This window comes from Microchirus variegatus, assembly GCF_963457635.1.
Source record: "Microchirus variegatus genome assembly, chromosome: 12".
In the NCBI taxonomy this organism is placed as follows: Eukaryota; Metazoa; Chordata; class Actinopteri; order Pleuronectiformes; family Soleidae; genus Microchirus; species Microchirus variegatus.
This window is the reverse complement of record NC_139813.1, coordinates 26,196,322-26,213,726: the sequence shown is the minus strand read 5'-3', so window position 1 is coordinate 26,213,726 and position 17,405 is coordinate 26,196,322. Positions and strand designations below refer to the sequence as shown.

Below are 17,405 nucleotides of genomic sequence, written 5' to 3'. Positions count from 1 at the left end.
AAGACATTACGGTGTTTTTTTTTTGACGTGTCGCGCTTAAATATTCCACTTTTTTTCGCGATGTCTTCACTTCAGTGTTTGAGAGGTTTGATAAAAGAGCGACTAACTGCTGCTGCGGAAGAAATATTCACACACGTAGAGAATATCATCGTCGAGTACGAGGCAGAGGTGAATCGTCAGCGGAAACTGTTGGAGATCGTTGGTCAACCTCAAGTCAGGTTACAGCGGATAGGTCTGTACAAGCACACTGATCTGATTCATCAATACTAACACGTCAACGTGACTCGCGTGGGGACGTAAATGACGTAAATTACGAACGATTTTCACTGATTCTGACATATAACGTATAAGGTTTTTTTGACAGGTAAATTTAAAAATATGATAACTATAAATTTCTACATAATTACAATCTCATGTGTACATGCATACATGTTAAAATCATGAATTACGACATTTTTTTTTTTTTTTTTACGTTAATGAATTGGTCATAACCCTCCAAAATGTCATGTGGTGCAACCGTCAATCATCTTGAAAAAATTATTATTTTAATCAACAGATTTAACCTTTTTTTCACAAGTTCTTAGTAATATGATGCGTCTAGAAACTCATTATTTGGATTTCTGTTGAATTGTCATACATACTGATATAATCCTCATTCCGATAAAGTCACGTTCACCGTTTTGCATGTAGTTTGCACGCTTATTTTTCCTGTAAAATGCATAAACATGATGCAAATGTAAACAAAATGCCCCTAATGTCAGCTTACCCCATTGTGCGACAGAAAGAAGGCATCACTTTTTTTTCTTTTCTTTCTGAATTTGTTAAAATAAATCAATATATATCATCTTTTTTAGGTCATACCATGTGACATCCAGATTAGTCTATCTACCAGCCATCTGCAAAATTGTTGGTGATATAACTTCCTGTCTTGGGGTGGCTTTCAAAATTAAAGCTCCAAAATGGTGATTTCTTCATGGTCGCACCACATGATATTTCATAAAATGGACGTACTCGGACAAAGTTTACTAGCGTAAATAAGGTGGAAATATCGTTACAAGATCATTGTAATTCCACGTGAGGTTACAAAACACTTAAGAAGTTATGCCAGATAGTGCAGAAAATAAATTTGAATAGATTTAGATACATTTTTAACAAATATCCAAAACTGGATGCATGCCCGGATGAAATGCCTAATGATTTTTTGAAAAATGTAAGTGGTTACACATAGAGGAAAGGAAGTAAACATATATATGGCATATTTTAGTTTTGTAGAATATATTTTCAACAAGAAAAAATGCAGTTGGACAGTATATTTAGGCGTCACGTCATTGACCCTGTGATGAACTGGCGTAATCTGTTCCTCGTTCCTCCTCCAGAGCCTCCACATCAGCACATCAATAATGAGCAGCTCTGGAACCAGGAGTGGAACTCCACTCTGGACCCGGAGGAACCAGAGACACTACAGATTAAAGTAGAAGAGGAGGAAATCTACACCAGTCTGGACCAAGAGGAACCAGAATCTCTACAGATTAAAGTGGAAGAGGAGGAAATCTACACCAGTCTGGACCAAGAGGAACCAGAATCTCTACAGATTAAAGTGGAAGAGGAGGAAATCTACACCAGTCTGGACCAAGAGGAACCAGGGTCTATACAGATTAAAGTGGAAGATGAGGAAATCTATACCAGTCAGGAGCAGGAGCAGCTTGAACTGGAGCAGGAGGCTGATACCTTTATGTTGACTCCTGATAATGAAGAAAGTGATCACATGGAGCCAGAACCAGACACTGACCACCAGCTCCTCTCTGCCGTAGCTGAGAGTCAAGATCAGACAGGAAACAAGATAAAAATGATGGGTAAAAAGGCCCACGTGTGCCACATTTGTAAGAAATGCTTTGCTAATAAATGTGCCTTGAATGTCCACAAGAGAACTCACACAGGTGAGAGGCCATTTTCTTGTGAAACTTGTGGGAATTGCTTTCGACAAATTACCCATTTGGTGATGCACAAAAAAATTCACACGGGTGAGAAGCCGTATATTTGCAGCATTTGTAAGAAAGGCTTTTCGCGTAAGGACTGTTTGAAAGTCCACATGATAATTCACATGGGCGACAAGGCGTTTTCTTGTGAAGCATGTGGAAAGTGTTTTCGAACTGAGCCTAATTTGGTGTTTCACAAAAGAATTCACACGGGCGAGAAGCCCTATATTTGCAGCGTTTGTAAGAAAGGCTTTTCGCGCAAGGACGGCTTGAGAGTCCACATGATAAGTCACACGGGCAACAAGCCGTTTGCTTGCGAGACGTGTGGAAAGTGTTTCCGACAAAGTTCGGCTGTGATAATCCACAAAAGAACTCACGCCATTGAGAAGCCACATGTGTGCCACATTTGTAATAAATGCTTTATGCTCCAAAGGACATTGAACGTCCACATGAAAACTCAGCACAGGTGAGAAGCCACTGCAGCACCTTATGAAATTAATTTAGTGATGTGAGACTCCAATGATCATCAGTTAGGAACATCACACACAAGCAGAGCAGTGTTTTTTGTTTACATTATATATTTTATTATATTATTTAACATATATTGTCCTATTTAAAGACCTGTAAATAAAAGTTTTGAGTTCCTGTGCTACTTTTCTGATGCCTGTGATGTGATGTGATGTTGATGCTGAGAAATAAAAATGTGTTTCAACGTGGATTATTGTTGTCATTTAAAGTCTTTATTCTAGATTGACAGCTTGTTCTTTTAATTCAAAGCTTTTATGTGCGCTCAGGCCCTCTTTTTTATTGTTATTACTTCTTATTTTTCCTAGAAATGAATCGCATTTTTGGAGGCGTGAACTCACTAAAAGCTGACGTCATGTGGTGTCGGGTTTAACGTACATGAGCGAAAGTTCGTACACGCATTTATTACGAGGACCTGTGGTTTAAACCCAACAAGAAGTTCCGCCATCTTTGGCTGAACGCAATTTTGCACCAAATTGTTCAAATCTGATTTTTTTTTTCAAATCTGCAAATATCAGTTATTGACATGAATTTCTTGTGCTGTACTTTTTTTTTTTAATTCTCTCAATTATGGAAACATCAACTGTGCAAAAATGGAGTTGTCAATGTTAAGTTACTGTCCATATGTTCCCACAAGGGGGCAGCAGAGATCAGTTTAAGTCCTGCTGCCAGAACATTAGAGCTCAAATAATTATAATATCTAAAAAAACAAATACTTTTTCCTAAGCGTGTGTTTTAATGTAAAAGTTGTCTTTAAATAATTTATCCCTTCTTAAATATAATTTATATTTCACCCCCTAACTTCACACACACTGTGTGGACGCTGCTGTAGGAGTGCAGTGCCACCAGCAGGTGGCGGTGAAGCGCATTCGTAATTGTAAGCTGCCGTTTAATGCGAAAGAAGAAGAAGAAGCGCTCAGTGAGTTGGCAGCATTAGCATTAGCATTAGCTCCGAGGACGGCTCGGTTGTTGACAGCGGTGTTGTTGTTGTTCGTCCCCCCGCCCCGCAGGCGCATAAACCCGGGCCGAAGACGTGAGCGACGCAGCGATGTCTTCGCTCCACTTCCTGCGGGGTTTAATCAGCGAGCGGCTCAGCGCCGCCGCCGAGGACATTTTCCGGGCTTTCGAGAAAACGATCGCCGAGTACGAGGAGGACGTGGACCGTCAGCGCAGGCTGCTGGAGGTCACCTGGAGACCGGACGTGAAGCTCCAGCGGATCGGTGTGTGACGACTCGATAAATAAACGTGTTCATTAGAATAAATTTAACAACAACAACATTCATTTTGTCCAACAGCGGCCATTTTGACCCGTAACAACAGAGAAGGACGAGCAGGAGTATTTAAAGAGCCGTAAAATGAAGATAATAGCATCTATAACGTTTTGTTTATATGTGTGTATATATGTTTATATATGTATAAGTATATATATGTGAATGTATATATGTGTATATATGTATATATGTGCATATGTGTATATACATATATATGTGTATATATGTATATATGCATATATCTGTGTATATATGTATATGAGTATATATATGCATATATGTGTATATATGTATATATGTGCATATGTGTATATACATATATATGTGTATATATGTATATATGCATATATCTGTGTATATATGTATATGAGTATATATATGCATATATGTACATATATGTGTATATATATACATACATATGTATGTATATATATATACATATATGTATATATATACATACATATGTATGTATATATATACATATGTATATGTGTATATATATTCGTATATATATACATTTATATATGTATATACTTATATATACATATATATGTATATATGTATATACTTATATATATATATATATATGTATATACTTATATATATATTTATATATATACACATATATGTATATATGTTTATACGTATATATATATGTGTATATATATATACATATACATATATATGTATATGTATATACATATATAAAATAAGTAGATTTGTGTTGCATGTATGATGTTTAAGAAGTCGATTATATTTTATAGTGTCCTATAGTGTTTTTTCGATTGATCAAGTTATCTTTTGAAAATGTCGAAAAATGTTTCTTCAAAGAAACGAAGAAAATATTTAAAACGAAGAAATATATAAAAATATTTATATTTAGAAATCTTGTTTTAATCCCTCAAAACCGAAAAAAGGCTCAATCAAAACAGTCGACGATCCGTTCAGTCATCGATTTAATCACCGATTACTCGAGTAATTGTTTCAGATCTAATAAAAAGTAAACTGTTGACATTTAATATCTATTTTTGCCTCAAAAACCCCCACTGGCACATGGACGAGCCAAATAAATGATGGCCGAGTTCCATTTCGTTTGCTGCTTCAGTGTCGACTGTTGTGATACCAGTGAGCATCAGCCTTGTATAAAGTATCTTAAAGGGGATCCTGGAGTAAAAGTACAAGTATCTTCTTTATTTACACGTATATTATATGTGATTAAAGACACTCATACGTTTCAGGGAGACCTGGACCATGTCTCAGTTGTGCTGCTGTAGACCTAAACTGCTGGGGGAATTCCTGTGGTGCACTCACACTCACAGGGTATAAATATGACTTAATTATACGTCATTAACCTAGTTTGTGTCTTTCCTTCCTGTCCTCCCTCTCTCTGTCCTCCAGGATCTAGATCCAGTTTCAAGGCAATTATCATCATCATGTCATCCCTGTTATTATTATTATTATTATTATTATGCTATAATTAAAGTTGATATAAGTCTCTGTCAGAACCTGTAGAGTAATGTGATGCATCCTCAGATCTGAAGCAAAGTTTCTGTTTTACCCTAATGTCGTCATAACCTTCCTTGTTCCTCTTTGTGTCTCCAGATCTTCCACAGCAGTTCATCTGTAAGGAGGAGGAGGAAGAGGAGGAGGAGGATGAAGAGGAGGAGGAGGAGGTTCTCACTGAGCAGCAGCTCTGTAACTCCAGTCTGGACCAAGAGGAACCAGAGTCTCTACAGATTAAAGAAGAAGAAGAGGAGGAAATCTGCACCAGTCAGGAGCAGGAGCAGCTTGAACTGAAGGAGGAGGTCGACACCTTCATCGTGAGTTTTGATGATGATGAGGAAAGTGATCACATGGAACCAGAAGGAGACGCTGACGACCAGCTCCTTTCTGCTGGAGCTGAGAGTCCACATCAGACGGGAGACGAACCTGAGGACTCGGGATCGATGACGACGGTGACGAGTCACAGTAACGAACAAAACGATCACATGCCAAACACCAACACAGGTCAAGTCAAGTCCAAAAAGTGTGACACGTGCGGAAGAACGTTTTTGTATCTGAGTCAGTTAAAGATACACCAGAGGGTCCACACAGGAGAGAAGCCATATTTATGCAAAATGTGTCGGAAAGCTTTTATGACCATTTCTGCGTTGAGGCGGCACATGAAAACGCACACGGACGAGAGGCCACACCCCTGCGAAATATGCGGGAAAGCCTTTCGGCGTAGCAGCGCCCGGAATAACCACATGAGAACCCACACAGGCGAAAGGCCGTTTTCATGCGAGACCTGCGGCAAAGGATTCAGTGATGTCTCATCGTTCAATAAGCATGCGAGGTTGCACACTGGCGAAAAGCCGTACGCCTGCGAAACGTGCGGGAAGTGTTTTGTGTCGAGCGGCGATTTGAGAATCCACGTCAGGACGCACACGGGCGAGAAGCCATATTCATGTCAGATATGTGGCAAGTGTTTCATGGGCAACGGCGATCTGAAAGTCCACATCAGAACGCACACGGGAGAGAAACCGTACTCTTGCGGCACCTGCGAGAAAAGGTTTAACAACTCGTCGGCTTTGAAGAAGCATACGAGAGTGCACACGGGCGAAAAGCCCTTTTCCTGCGAAGTTTGCGGTAAGAACTTTGTGCGCAGTTGTGTCCTTAAAGTTCACATGAGACTTCACACGGGAGAGAAACCGTATTCTTGCTTGATATGCGGGAAAGGTTTTGTGAGCAGTAGCCCCTTGAAGATTCACATAAGAACTCACACGGGCGAGAAGCCTTTTTCCTGCAACACCTGTGGGAAGAGATTCCACAAGTCATCGAATATGAAAAGTCATCTCCGGGTCCACACAGGTGAAATGACGTGAGCTGTTGGATACGACGTGAATGTCCCGATGTTAACCTGTTTTTGAGCAGTCAGAATATGGTAAATCAGCATGGATTATCGGGTCAAATGACCGGGATTAGCAGGAACCCAAGACCTGCGTAAATGCTGCGAATTCTTCCTCGGTTTCCTCGGGCCTGATGGTCATGATGGAACGAATACAACCTTCTTTGTCGTTTTGAAACTTTTTCCTGGCATATTTTTCGGGGGAAATGTCTCCACACAAACCTCCTCCCGAAACGCTGTTGTACATATGCCAGGCCTGTAAGTGGCGCTGTAACGGAAAATATGCTACACACATTGGAGATAATATATGACGCTTTTCCACTATACAGTTCCAGCACGGCTCAGCTCGGTTTGGTTTTCCGTGGCGAGCCGAGGTCAAGGTAAATGTCGTTTCTTTGCGTCGTTACAGAGTAATATATTATTTGTGGTTCAGTAAAAGATTTATAAAAGCGTAAACGACGTCGACGTCGTCTTTGAGCTCCACCGTTTTTTTGTTTTTTGGACTCGCTGATGTCGTGACGTCATATTTCAAGAATGAGCTGCTCTTGTCGGACACGACATCACAATCGCACTTTAACTACAATGTAACCCTTATAAATATATATTATTATTATACCAGGGTGAAAAAAATGTACTGTATGTTTTCACAACATAAATATGTTTAAGTAAAGGACGATTTAATCTGATGGGTTTATTTTTTTGTTATTTTTTTAAATGCGACATAAACTTTAACCCTTTAAAGTACGACTCAACCATTTGGTCGACCACACTTTAAATCACTATATCTATACACTTAATTTACTATACCTGACATCATGATTCTGATGCATTGCCATGTCTCACCACAGGGTGGCACTATCTATCTATCTATCTATCTATCTATCTATCTATCTATCTATCTATCTATCTATCTATCTATCTATCTATCTATCTATCTATCTATCAATATCTGCACAAAATCCCAAAAGAAAGTATAATTTTCCACTTAAATGTAAATCATGAGTTTAAATATAAGTGACTGTGTCAGTGGTAACAAATGTACACACACACACACACACACACACACACACACACACACACACACTCATGGACGTTAGTAATTAGTGTGTGTGTTGAGCATGAGTAAACAGTAGTTGGAGGGGGGGCTGTTAATGCAGTCGAGGACAAAAGGCCGTCAAACTCACTGATTCTGCTTCAGTGACGCTGCTCCCCGACAGAGCACATTCCACACACACACACACACACACACACACACACACACACACACACACACACACACACACACACACACACGAACGGATTAAAATGGTGTAAATTAATCACAACGTAAATCTGGATTAGCTGTAAGCAAAAAAATCTGATTCATTCCTTTGTTTGAACCCAACTTTGCAAACTTTGCAAAAAGAAACGGTGATAAATTCAAACAGATACAGATTAAATTAAAGGGCGGCGGAATATAATTCACACCTGATGCTAAAACTGAATAAAAGAGTTCAGATTAACATAAATATATATATTATGTTGTGCGTAATGACATCATCAGGCGTATAAATGGCTAATTTGACTCCTTTATTTCTACTAAGACCCCCCCCCAACACACACACACACACACAGCATCATTTGAAGCATCCATCAGACCATGACCCACTTCCACGACCCAATCACAGCTCGGGACAAAGATCTCCTGAACCAATCAGAGCGCGGGGGCCGGCCCGTCCTGCGCCGAGCTTAATAAAAAGAAGAAGGAGTGAAAAAACTCACAAGGGGGTAAAAACTTTCAAGAAGCTGCAGCTCATTCATTCACTCGTTTATTCTCTCACTCACTCACTCACTCACTCACTCACTCACTCCACCGTCACCATGGTCGACGCCTTCTGTGCCACTTGGAAACTCGTCGACAGCGAGAACTTTGACGACTACATGAAAGCGCTGGGTGAGTCACAGACGCCGCTCTTATTTTGTTTAAATGACGTCAAACTGATGTGAGGACGCTAACTCTGTCTCTCTCTGTGTCCTCTGTGTCCTCGTCCTCAGGCGTGGGCTTTGCCACGCGTCAGGTGGGTAACGTGACCAAACCCACCGTGGTCATCAGCCAGGACGGCGACAAGGTGACGCTGCGCACGCAGAGCACCTTCAAAAACACGGAGATCTCCTTCAAACTGGGGGAGGAGTTCGACGAGAACACCGCCGACGACAGGAGCTGCAAAGTGAGGGAGCGTCGGAAACTTCACTGTTCCTGTTTTCTGTGTTATTATGCAGTGTAAAGTTTTTAAACACGGTCCCTTACTTTACTTTTCTTTCTTTTCAGTCCACCGTGTCCCTGGACGGAGACAAGCTGGTCCACGTCCAGAAGTGGGACGGCAAAGAGACCAAGTTCGTCCGAGAAATCAAGGACGGCAAGTTGGTCATGGTAAGACGCCGTCTTATAAATCGTGTACAAGTACATGTATAGTATAGTATACGAGTTTTTTCATCCACATATTTGGTGTTTTATTGTTTGTTTGAGAGAACCCTCTTAAACGAGATGGCTCCTCTTATCTCAATACATAAAAACAAATAAGGAAATATGATTCACAGTCTAGTCTTAGAAGAAAGTAGCGTAAAAAATAAAATCTTGATTATGCAAATTTGATGGAATATAGCACCAATTAATTTACATTAAATTATAAATATTCATGTTTCAAGAGCCACATTCCTTTTTTTTTTTTTTTTTATCGTAACTTGCAAGTCGGAAGTGGGGGTGACGCCCCTTTCCGAGTCCATTCCAGTTGAGAAGGTCGGAAATTTGTATAACGTATCTTGGGCTAAGTTAGCTTAAACTTCATACGGTAGCAGCCACCCTGTAGTTTCCGAGTTTGAAATCCCCTAGTTCAAACTACAAACGGAACCCTAATATGAGTTCCGATCTTTCTGTTGAATCCGTCGCTAAATTCACAAAAAAGCCTGAAAAATCGCAAACTTCCCACCAAAGGCCGTTCAGTTTTCCCCTCATTCCGAAGTCCACTCGAATCTTCGCAGGGTGATCGGTAAAGGAATCCGATCTTTCTGTTCTTTCTGTTTTTTGTTGTTTAAAATTAACGTGAAAAGTTAGCTAAAAGTGCGTACGGTAGCAGCCACCCTGGAGTTTTCCGAGTTTGAAATCCCTGAGTTCCGACTACAAACGTAACCCTAATGTGAATTCCGATCTTTCTGCTGAAGAATTTAAAATGCACCAGACGTCGTTTCGTAAACGTGGCTAAATTCACAAAAAACGAATAACGCAAACTTCCGCCAAAGAGCGCTCACTTTCCCTCAGTTGAGAAGTCGGAAAAAAAGCATAACGTATCTCGGGCTAGTATTTCGCTCGCGCATACTACTGTGAAACAAACGCGATAAAAGGTTTAAAATTAACGCTAAAAGTTAGCTAAAATTTCGTACGGTAGCAGCCACCCTGGAGTTTCCGAGTTTGAAATCCCAGAGTTCCGACTACAAACGGAACGCTAATATGAATTCCGATCTTTCTGCTGAAGAATTGAAAATGCACCAGACGTCATTTCGTAAATGTAGCTAAATTCACAAAAAAAAAAAAAAAAAAAAATTTAAAAACGCAAGCTTCCGCCAAAGGGCGCTCACTTTCCCTCAGTTGAGAAGTCGTAAAAATCTATCACGCTACTGTACGATTTACTGTGAAACAAACGCGACAAAAGTTTGAAATGTACGGTTAAAGTCGCTAAAAGTTCAAATTCCTGAGTTCGGATTAAAAAACGAAAAACGCTAACATGAATTCCGATCTTTCTGTTGAATTTGTCGCTAAATTCACACAAAACCTTTAAAAATCGCAAACTTCCCGCCAAAGTCCACTCGGTAAAGGAATACGATCTTTCTGTTCTTTACGTTATTTTTTTATTTTTTTTATCGCAGTAAATTATCGTCTTTTCTCCGTGAAAATGACCTTTTCTTCTGCTCCTGAATCAAAGTAAACGAGCTCGCAGTCCGGCTGCTAAAGACCTTCTCCACTTAATCACTTAAGTAAAGGGATAATGTGATCGTCATGGTAACTGTCCTCTCCCCCTCCCCCTCCCCCTCCCCCCCCTGCAGGATCTGACCTTTGAAGACATCCACGCTGTCCGCACCTACGAGAAGGCATGAGCGTTGCCGAGCGACGGCGTCTCAAACCCAGGCAGGAAGTGTTGATGTTCTAATTATTATTGAGTGACTGCGCTCTGCTCGTCTCCCTCCACGCGTCCATGAAACCGCAGGCTGCACATTTTATACGATCTCTTTTCTCTCTCTTTTTTTTTGTTTTTTGTTTTGTACGTGAGAACTGACGTCTGTGGCGACGATGGATCGTCTTTACCAACCTGTGTTTGAAAAACCAGAACAAATAAAAAGACACAAGGAGTAAACGTCTCTGTCTCTTCTGTCATTTACTGACACTCACCTCGGCTGGAGTTTGTATAAAAGTACATTAAAGTCATACTTTGAGTCAAATTAACAGAAAAAGTCACTTTTAATAAAAATAATATGACTTCAAAAGTAAAAATCTTCAAGTATATGACATTTACTGTATTAATTACATATAAAAACATGTAATATACATATAAATAGAAGTTCTCCAAGGTCTACTGAAGGGGCCAACACAAGTTTGTTTGTTTTTTCAATAAACTTTATTCACATTAACACAACACACAAAAGCTTTTGATTGGAACGTGTGCGTTCTTCTTACAACATAAATAAATAAAAAAGGTTTTTTAACAACTAACAAATAGTTTATTTTTTAAGTTTGTTTTGTTCCATTTGTGTGAATGAATGAATGAAGTGATTAATTAATTAATAAATAAATACATAAATTAACAATTTTGACCAGTTCTGGCCGTTCTATAAAAGAATAATTCATCAAATGGTTTGATATTAAACATCCAAGTATCTGTACTTTATTTTATATTTATATTTATTATCATCATCATTATTATTATTATTGATAATAATAGGAACAGGAATTTAACCCACAACCTACAAGTACTTTTACTTCTAAAACTTCTAAAAAAAAAAGTATATATCAGAAAATTACAGTAAATGTCATAAACTATTAGCATTTTAAATAAATTAAAAGGTGAATTCTTTCGCGTCTTCTCTTTATTTCCGGTATTTTCAGGGAAAACCCAACTTCCGCTCTCTCGGCTCACAACAATGTCAGGTGACCGGTTTTTCGATCACTCTACTTCCTGGTTGCGACACAGAGGAATGACCCACTTCTGCGGTCGGTGTGTTTTTAGCTCTTAAAGCGTGATGTGATTCGCGTTACTGTCACTTTTTAACAGACAGAACAACATGGCTCAACTTTGGTGTTTTGTGTCGCTGTTGTTGTTGCTTCTGAGCAGCGCTGCTCCGCTGGCAGCGGCACCGACAGGAGGCAGCTTCCGGTCGGGCACAGGTAAGCCGAATCCCCGCTCATAAGGAGTTCCGTTTCTTACAGTGTGTCATTTCAGCATTTTCCCCCAAAATAAGAGCTTTAATCCGGATGCCACACACGCCTAATTTACCCTAAGAGTTAGTGGATTCATACCACTCCAAAAAAGTAATTGAAAAACACACAGTTTATTTGTGAATACTGAAGGAACTCAAAATTAACCGATTTTTAAATGGAGTCTTGCCTGAATCACGATTAATCTAGTTTTTATGACATTATTTGTTTTTTTTATATCAATACTGATTGAAAGTTTGTTCATAACACTGTGAAACTAGAAGTTCTGTGTCATTTAGATGCTATTTTCATCAGAAAATATAGGTTTTGTACCAATAATAAATAAAAATACACATTATAACATGATATGCAGGCAGGTTCTGGCACATCACTGACCTCCACCTGGACCCCACCTACCACCTGACGTCGGACCCCACCAAGGTCTGCTTCTCCTCCAAAGGAGCCCCCGCCAAAAACGCTGGCCCGTTCGGCGACTTCCTGTGCGACTCGCCGTATCGCCTCATCCAGTCGGCGTTCGCCAACATGGCTCCGCTCACACGGCAGCAGGACTTCATCATATGGACCGGGTCAGTGTTGGACAGAGGGGTGGAGAAAAAAAAAAAGTACAACATTAGTCAAAATGTGTTTTACAGTCTTGCGACATCATAATCAGAGTCACTGGAGATTCTTGACCCTGACTTTTGACCTCAATCTTAACCCTAAAAAAAAGTAATTTAAAGTCGTGAGGACTGAGACACACACACACATATGCAGATTTACTCAAAAACATGACATTTTTACTATGGTCACACTGTGTGTGTGTGTGTGTGTGTGTCAGTAAATCACAAAGTACCACTTCCTCTTTTACAAAACCCACAGTTTCACATTGTCTTCTTATTATGACACGATTACCTCTGTGGTTTCTGCACGAGCACCCGACTGTGACCGAGTCACTTCCTGGTTGTGACCGAGTCACTTCCTGGTTGTCGATTAAAATACAAACAAACAAACAAACAGTCAGACAGGCGTCCACACCTTAATCTGCAGCTCGTCAGATTAGCCCGTCTTAAACAAGCATGTTTTTAAAGCTTTAAGAGGACAATTCACTTATTGTTTATGTCCTTATTGTGCTTTATTCTATTGTTCCTGGTCTTTTTTAAGGGGAATTCCATCTTGTAATCTCTGCAGTATCAGCTGATCCAGCCGTGTTTGTCGCTCAATATTCCCACAGCTGTGATTTAATGCAAAGAAATCTCGGAAATCTTTTGTCATCGTCTCCTTAAACAACTCATTGGCTGCCATTCTGTGTCAGTGATAACAACACTGTTTAAAAATCTGCAGGTTAGCTGCACTTAATCCAGATTAGGATTATAATTCTGGTCTCCCCCCACAGTGACAGTCCGCCCCACGTCCACGTGGACGACCTCTCCACAGAGATGGTGATCGAGGTGATCGGGAACATGACGCAGACGGTCAGACAACACTTCCCCAACCTGACGGTCTTTCCTGCGCTGGGGAACCACGACTACTGGCCACAGGTAGATTAAGATTAAGGGATTATTTCATCATTGTGTCATTTCATCAAGTTTTTCACAGAATATTTAGTCACAGGTATGAAAAATGTAGTATTTCATGATCATCATGGTTAGCGTGAAATTTTTACAAAAACTCCTGGTGGACCTTCTGATTGACCTTCTGTTAGACCTTCTGTTAGACCTTCTGATTGACCTTCTGTTAGACCTTCTGATTGACCTTCTGTTAGACCTTCTGATTGACCTTCTGTTAGACCTTATGTTAGACCTTCTGTTAGACCTTCTGTTAGACCTTCTGATTGACCTTCTGTTAGACCTTCTGTTAGACCTTCTGATTGACCTTGTTAGACCTTCTGTTAGACCTTCTGATTGACCTTCTGTTAGACCTTCTGATTGACCTTCTGTTAGACCTTCTGTTAGACCTTCTGATTGACCTTCTGATTGACCTTCTGATTGACCTTCTGTTAGACCTTCTGTTAGACCTTCTGTTAGACCTTCTGTTAGACCTTCTGATTGACCTTCTGTTAGACCTTCTGCTGGACCTTCTGATTGACCTTCTGTTAGACCTGATTGACCTTCTGATTGACCTTCTGTTAGACCTTCTGATTGACCTCCTACTGGACTTTCTGCTGGACCTTCTGCTGGACACAGATGCTGATCATCTGGCTCCATATTCTTGTTGAAATCCTCAATTTAATTCCAGGAACTTACCGTCAAACCGTTTGTGTTTGTGTTTCGTTGTTCTAGGACCAGATGCCGACCTCCACCAACGCCATCTACAAAGCTGCTGCTGAGCTGTGGAAGCCGTGGCTGCAGACAGAAGCTCTGCTCACGCTCTCTCAAGGTGAAGCACCATCGTAGGTTCTCAGACCGACGGACCGATGACGTGTGTGAGGTTTATGAGGTTTTCATGCTTTCTCTGTTGAAGGCGGTTTCTACTCTCAGCTGGTGAAGCCTGGTCTGCGTGTGGTCAGTCTCAACACCATCCTTTACTATGGACCAAATAAAGTCAGCAGCAACATGACAGACCCTGCTGGACAGTTCCAGTGGCTGGAGAAGACTTTGGATAGAGCTGCTCAGAGTCTGGAGAAGGTTTGGATTTTTTTATGTCCACAAAAGAGATGATCTGAGATTCTTTCGTCCAAACAGAACTTCTTTCACAATCTTTTCAAAAATTCTGGCGCTGATATTAAAAGATCACGTAAATCGTTATTTGTGAAGCGCAGATTAAATTGCAAGAAAATTACGACTTAATTCTCACAAGTTTACGACTTTATTCTCATTAAATTACGACTTTATTCTCATAAGATTACGACTTTATTCTCAAAGGATTACAACTTCAATCTCATAAGTTTTCGACTTTATTCTCCAAGGATTCCGACATTATTCTCATAAAATTACGACTTCATTCTCATAATATTACGACTTTATTCCTGAAAGATTACAACTTTTTTCTCGAAAGAGTGCGACTTTATTCACTAAGATTCACGACTTTATTCACATAATATTACGACGCAGTGCTGGTTTAGCTACAGTCCCGCTCTCTGTCTCCCTCTGTCCCATTTTTTTTCCCGACATGCAGAGAACGCCTGAATTTGCATTACTGGGCCTTTAAGTCAGTATATAAATATATTTACAGTGTGTAGAGAACATCGTACCTCGTCTTCCTTCCTCGCTACACTGCACGTGTGGTAAACCAGTAACTAGCTTGACTTCCCTGTGGTTCCTCAGGTGTACGTCATCGCCCACGTACCCGTCGGGTATCTGCCGTTTGTCAGAAACGTCACCGCGATCAGAGAACCGCACAACGAGAGGCTGGTGTCCATCTTCAGGAAGTACAGTCACGTGGTCGCCGGTCATTTCTATGGCCACACCCACCGCGACAGCATCATGGTGCTTCTGGACCAGCAAGGTAACGAGTGCGTCTTTGACGTAGAAATAAAAATGTTTAATGTTTTCTATTGAAAGGGATCCGGGGCCTTTATTTATTCATCTGTGGTGTTCCACAGGGCTCCATGTTGGGCCCTATGCTTTTTTACCTTTACTGCCTCTAGACGTGGCGACAATTATAAATTATATTATATAGCATTATAGACAGGAATGACGGCGCTCATGTCAGGTTTGTAAAAACCGAATCTTTCCTCTGATCTGCAGGTAATCCCCTGAACTCCCTGTTCGTGTCCCCGGCGGTGACGCCCATCAAACACGTCACGGAGCCGTACTCCAACAACCCGGCTTTCCGCATGTACCTGTACGACACCGAGGACTTCGGCGTGTTGGTAAGAAGCTCCGTGCCGCGTCGTCCCGATCGCATCCGATATCGCATCCGATATCGCGTTGCCTTGATTCAAACTTTTGCAAATGCTACGCGTTGGGTTGGCTACAAATAATATAGTTGCAAAACTATTAGTGCTGTCAAACGTTTCCATTACGACTGACCGGAAAAAGACGCGCGTGACGTCATGTTTACGCGACTCCCGATTGTTAAAATTAGTCTCTAAAGTAACGCTAAACTTTAAAAACAGGGGCGCACATACGCAGTACACAGGTGCGCTGGTTATTTGTAGCGCCGCTCTTTTTCTTTAATAAACAGACCGCTCCAGTTCCCCTGTAGGCCCTGCTAAAAGGAGCTAATGCAGCTAAAGGAGCTAATGCAGCTAACGGAGCTAACTGGTAAACGGTGCCTGGGCTCGTCATGGAAACGTGACGTTAACCTATTGCACAGCACTAAAAAAATATACGCCTGTGATTTTTGGACGTCTTATTCCAAAAATACGGCTGATAAAGTGCTGCCATAGCAGCCTCTGCCAGTTGGCCGTTTTAAACCGTACAGTTCAAAACAACCCAACAAGAATAAAAGCACACACACAAAAAAAATCACAGTTTTTCCGTCCTTAAACCATCGAAACGAACCTGTAAAAACAAATTAAAATCATCACCAAACAAAAAGATAACCGGGAGAGAAACGAAAACACGGACAAACTCAGATCAATCTCGAAACGTCGGCAACTCGACTCAAACTTTTATCTCCGTGTTCAAAGAACAACAAAGAAGTCCTTCTTTGTGATTCATCGCGGTGTCAGTCTTCACACAAAAACTGTTTCTGGAATTCAAAAGAGTCTCAGATACGTTTTCTCCCCGCTCTCCCCCCCTTCCCCTCCCTTCTGGTGCCTTTCTCTTGCTTTGAAGGATATCTGGCAGTACTATTTGAATCTGACGGAAGCCAATGAGAAACAAAGGCCCGACTGGAGGCTTGAATATATCATGACCGAGGCTTTTGGACTGACTGACCTGCGGCCGTGGAGCCTGTTCCTGCTCGGCCTGAACTTCAGGCTGCGGCAGACCAAGGCCTTTGACCTCTATTTCAGGAACTTCATGGTCAACTACGACGGCAGCATCAGGTGCGAGGGCGACTGCATGGTGAACCAGGTGTGCGCCGTCCTGTGCGTGGACCAGGCGTCCTACTCCAGATGTGTCGCGCGGGGAAAATGGTAGCGACGCGGAAAAAACGCGAGGCGTATTTCTTATTTTGAGACTCGTTTTAAATCGTTTTTTACTCTCATTTAATTTGGAAAAAGGGTTTTCAATGATCTGCCTCCCTGTTAATCTTGACTATTTTATACTTTTTACGAACTCGTGCTTCATGTGATCAAAGTGTTTGTTTTTAAAAACAAAACTATTCTTTTATAATGTACAAAAAAATGGTTCCTCACCAGTAGAAGCCGTTTAAAAACAAACAACCGTTACATTCTCACAGGAGTATTAATCTGT

General features: G+C 40.9%; 3 protein-coding genes across 3 annotated transcripts; all 3 read left to right on the top strand.

The window, feature by feature from the left end:
* Positions 1 to 3,549: 3,549 nt before the first annotated feature.
* On the top strand, positions 3,550 to 7,223 carry LOC310934842 (uncharacterized protein; the record flags this gene model as incomplete). Its single annotated transcript, XM_083898641.1, has 4 exons — positions 3,550 to 3,721; positions 5,011 to 5,092; positions 5,375 to 5,395; positions 5,478 to 7,223. 4 exons carry the CDS (start codon positions 3,550 to 3,552, stop codon positions 6,634 to 6,636), a joined length of 1,434 nt encoding a protein of 477 aa, XP_083754767.1. The 3' UTR covers positions 6,637 to 7,223.
* Positions 7,224 to 8,519: 1,296 nt separating this feature from the next.
* LOC310934587 (fatty acid-binding protein, brain) lies at positions 8,520 to 10,787 on the top strand (the record flags this gene model as incomplete). The annotated part of the gene is made up of 4 exons (XM_083898339.1): positions 8,520 to 8,592; positions 8,694 to 8,866; positions 8,968 to 9,069; positions 10,737 to 10,787. The coding sequence occupies 4 exons, from the start codon at positions 8,520 to 8,522 to the stop codon at positions 10,785 to 10,787; spliced, it is 399 nt and encodes a 132-aa protein (XP_083754465.1).
* Positions 10,788 to 11,969: 1,182 nt separating this feature from the next.
* Positions 11,970 to 17,129, top strand: smpdl3a (sphingomyelin phosphodiesterase acid like 3A; the record flags this gene model as incomplete). The annotated part of the gene is made up of 8 exons (XM_083898640.1): positions 11,970 to 12,072; positions 12,476 to 12,689; positions 13,496 to 13,640; positions 14,382 to 14,478; positions 14,563 to 14,726; positions 15,366 to 15,546; positions 15,789 to 15,913; positions 16,824 to 17,129. The coding sequence occupies 8 exons, from the start codon at positions 11,970 to 11,972 to the stop codon at positions 17,127 to 17,129; spliced, it is 1,335 nt and encodes a 444-aa protein (XP_083754766.1).
* Between the last annotated feature and the right edge of the window lie 276 nt (positions 17,130 to 17,405).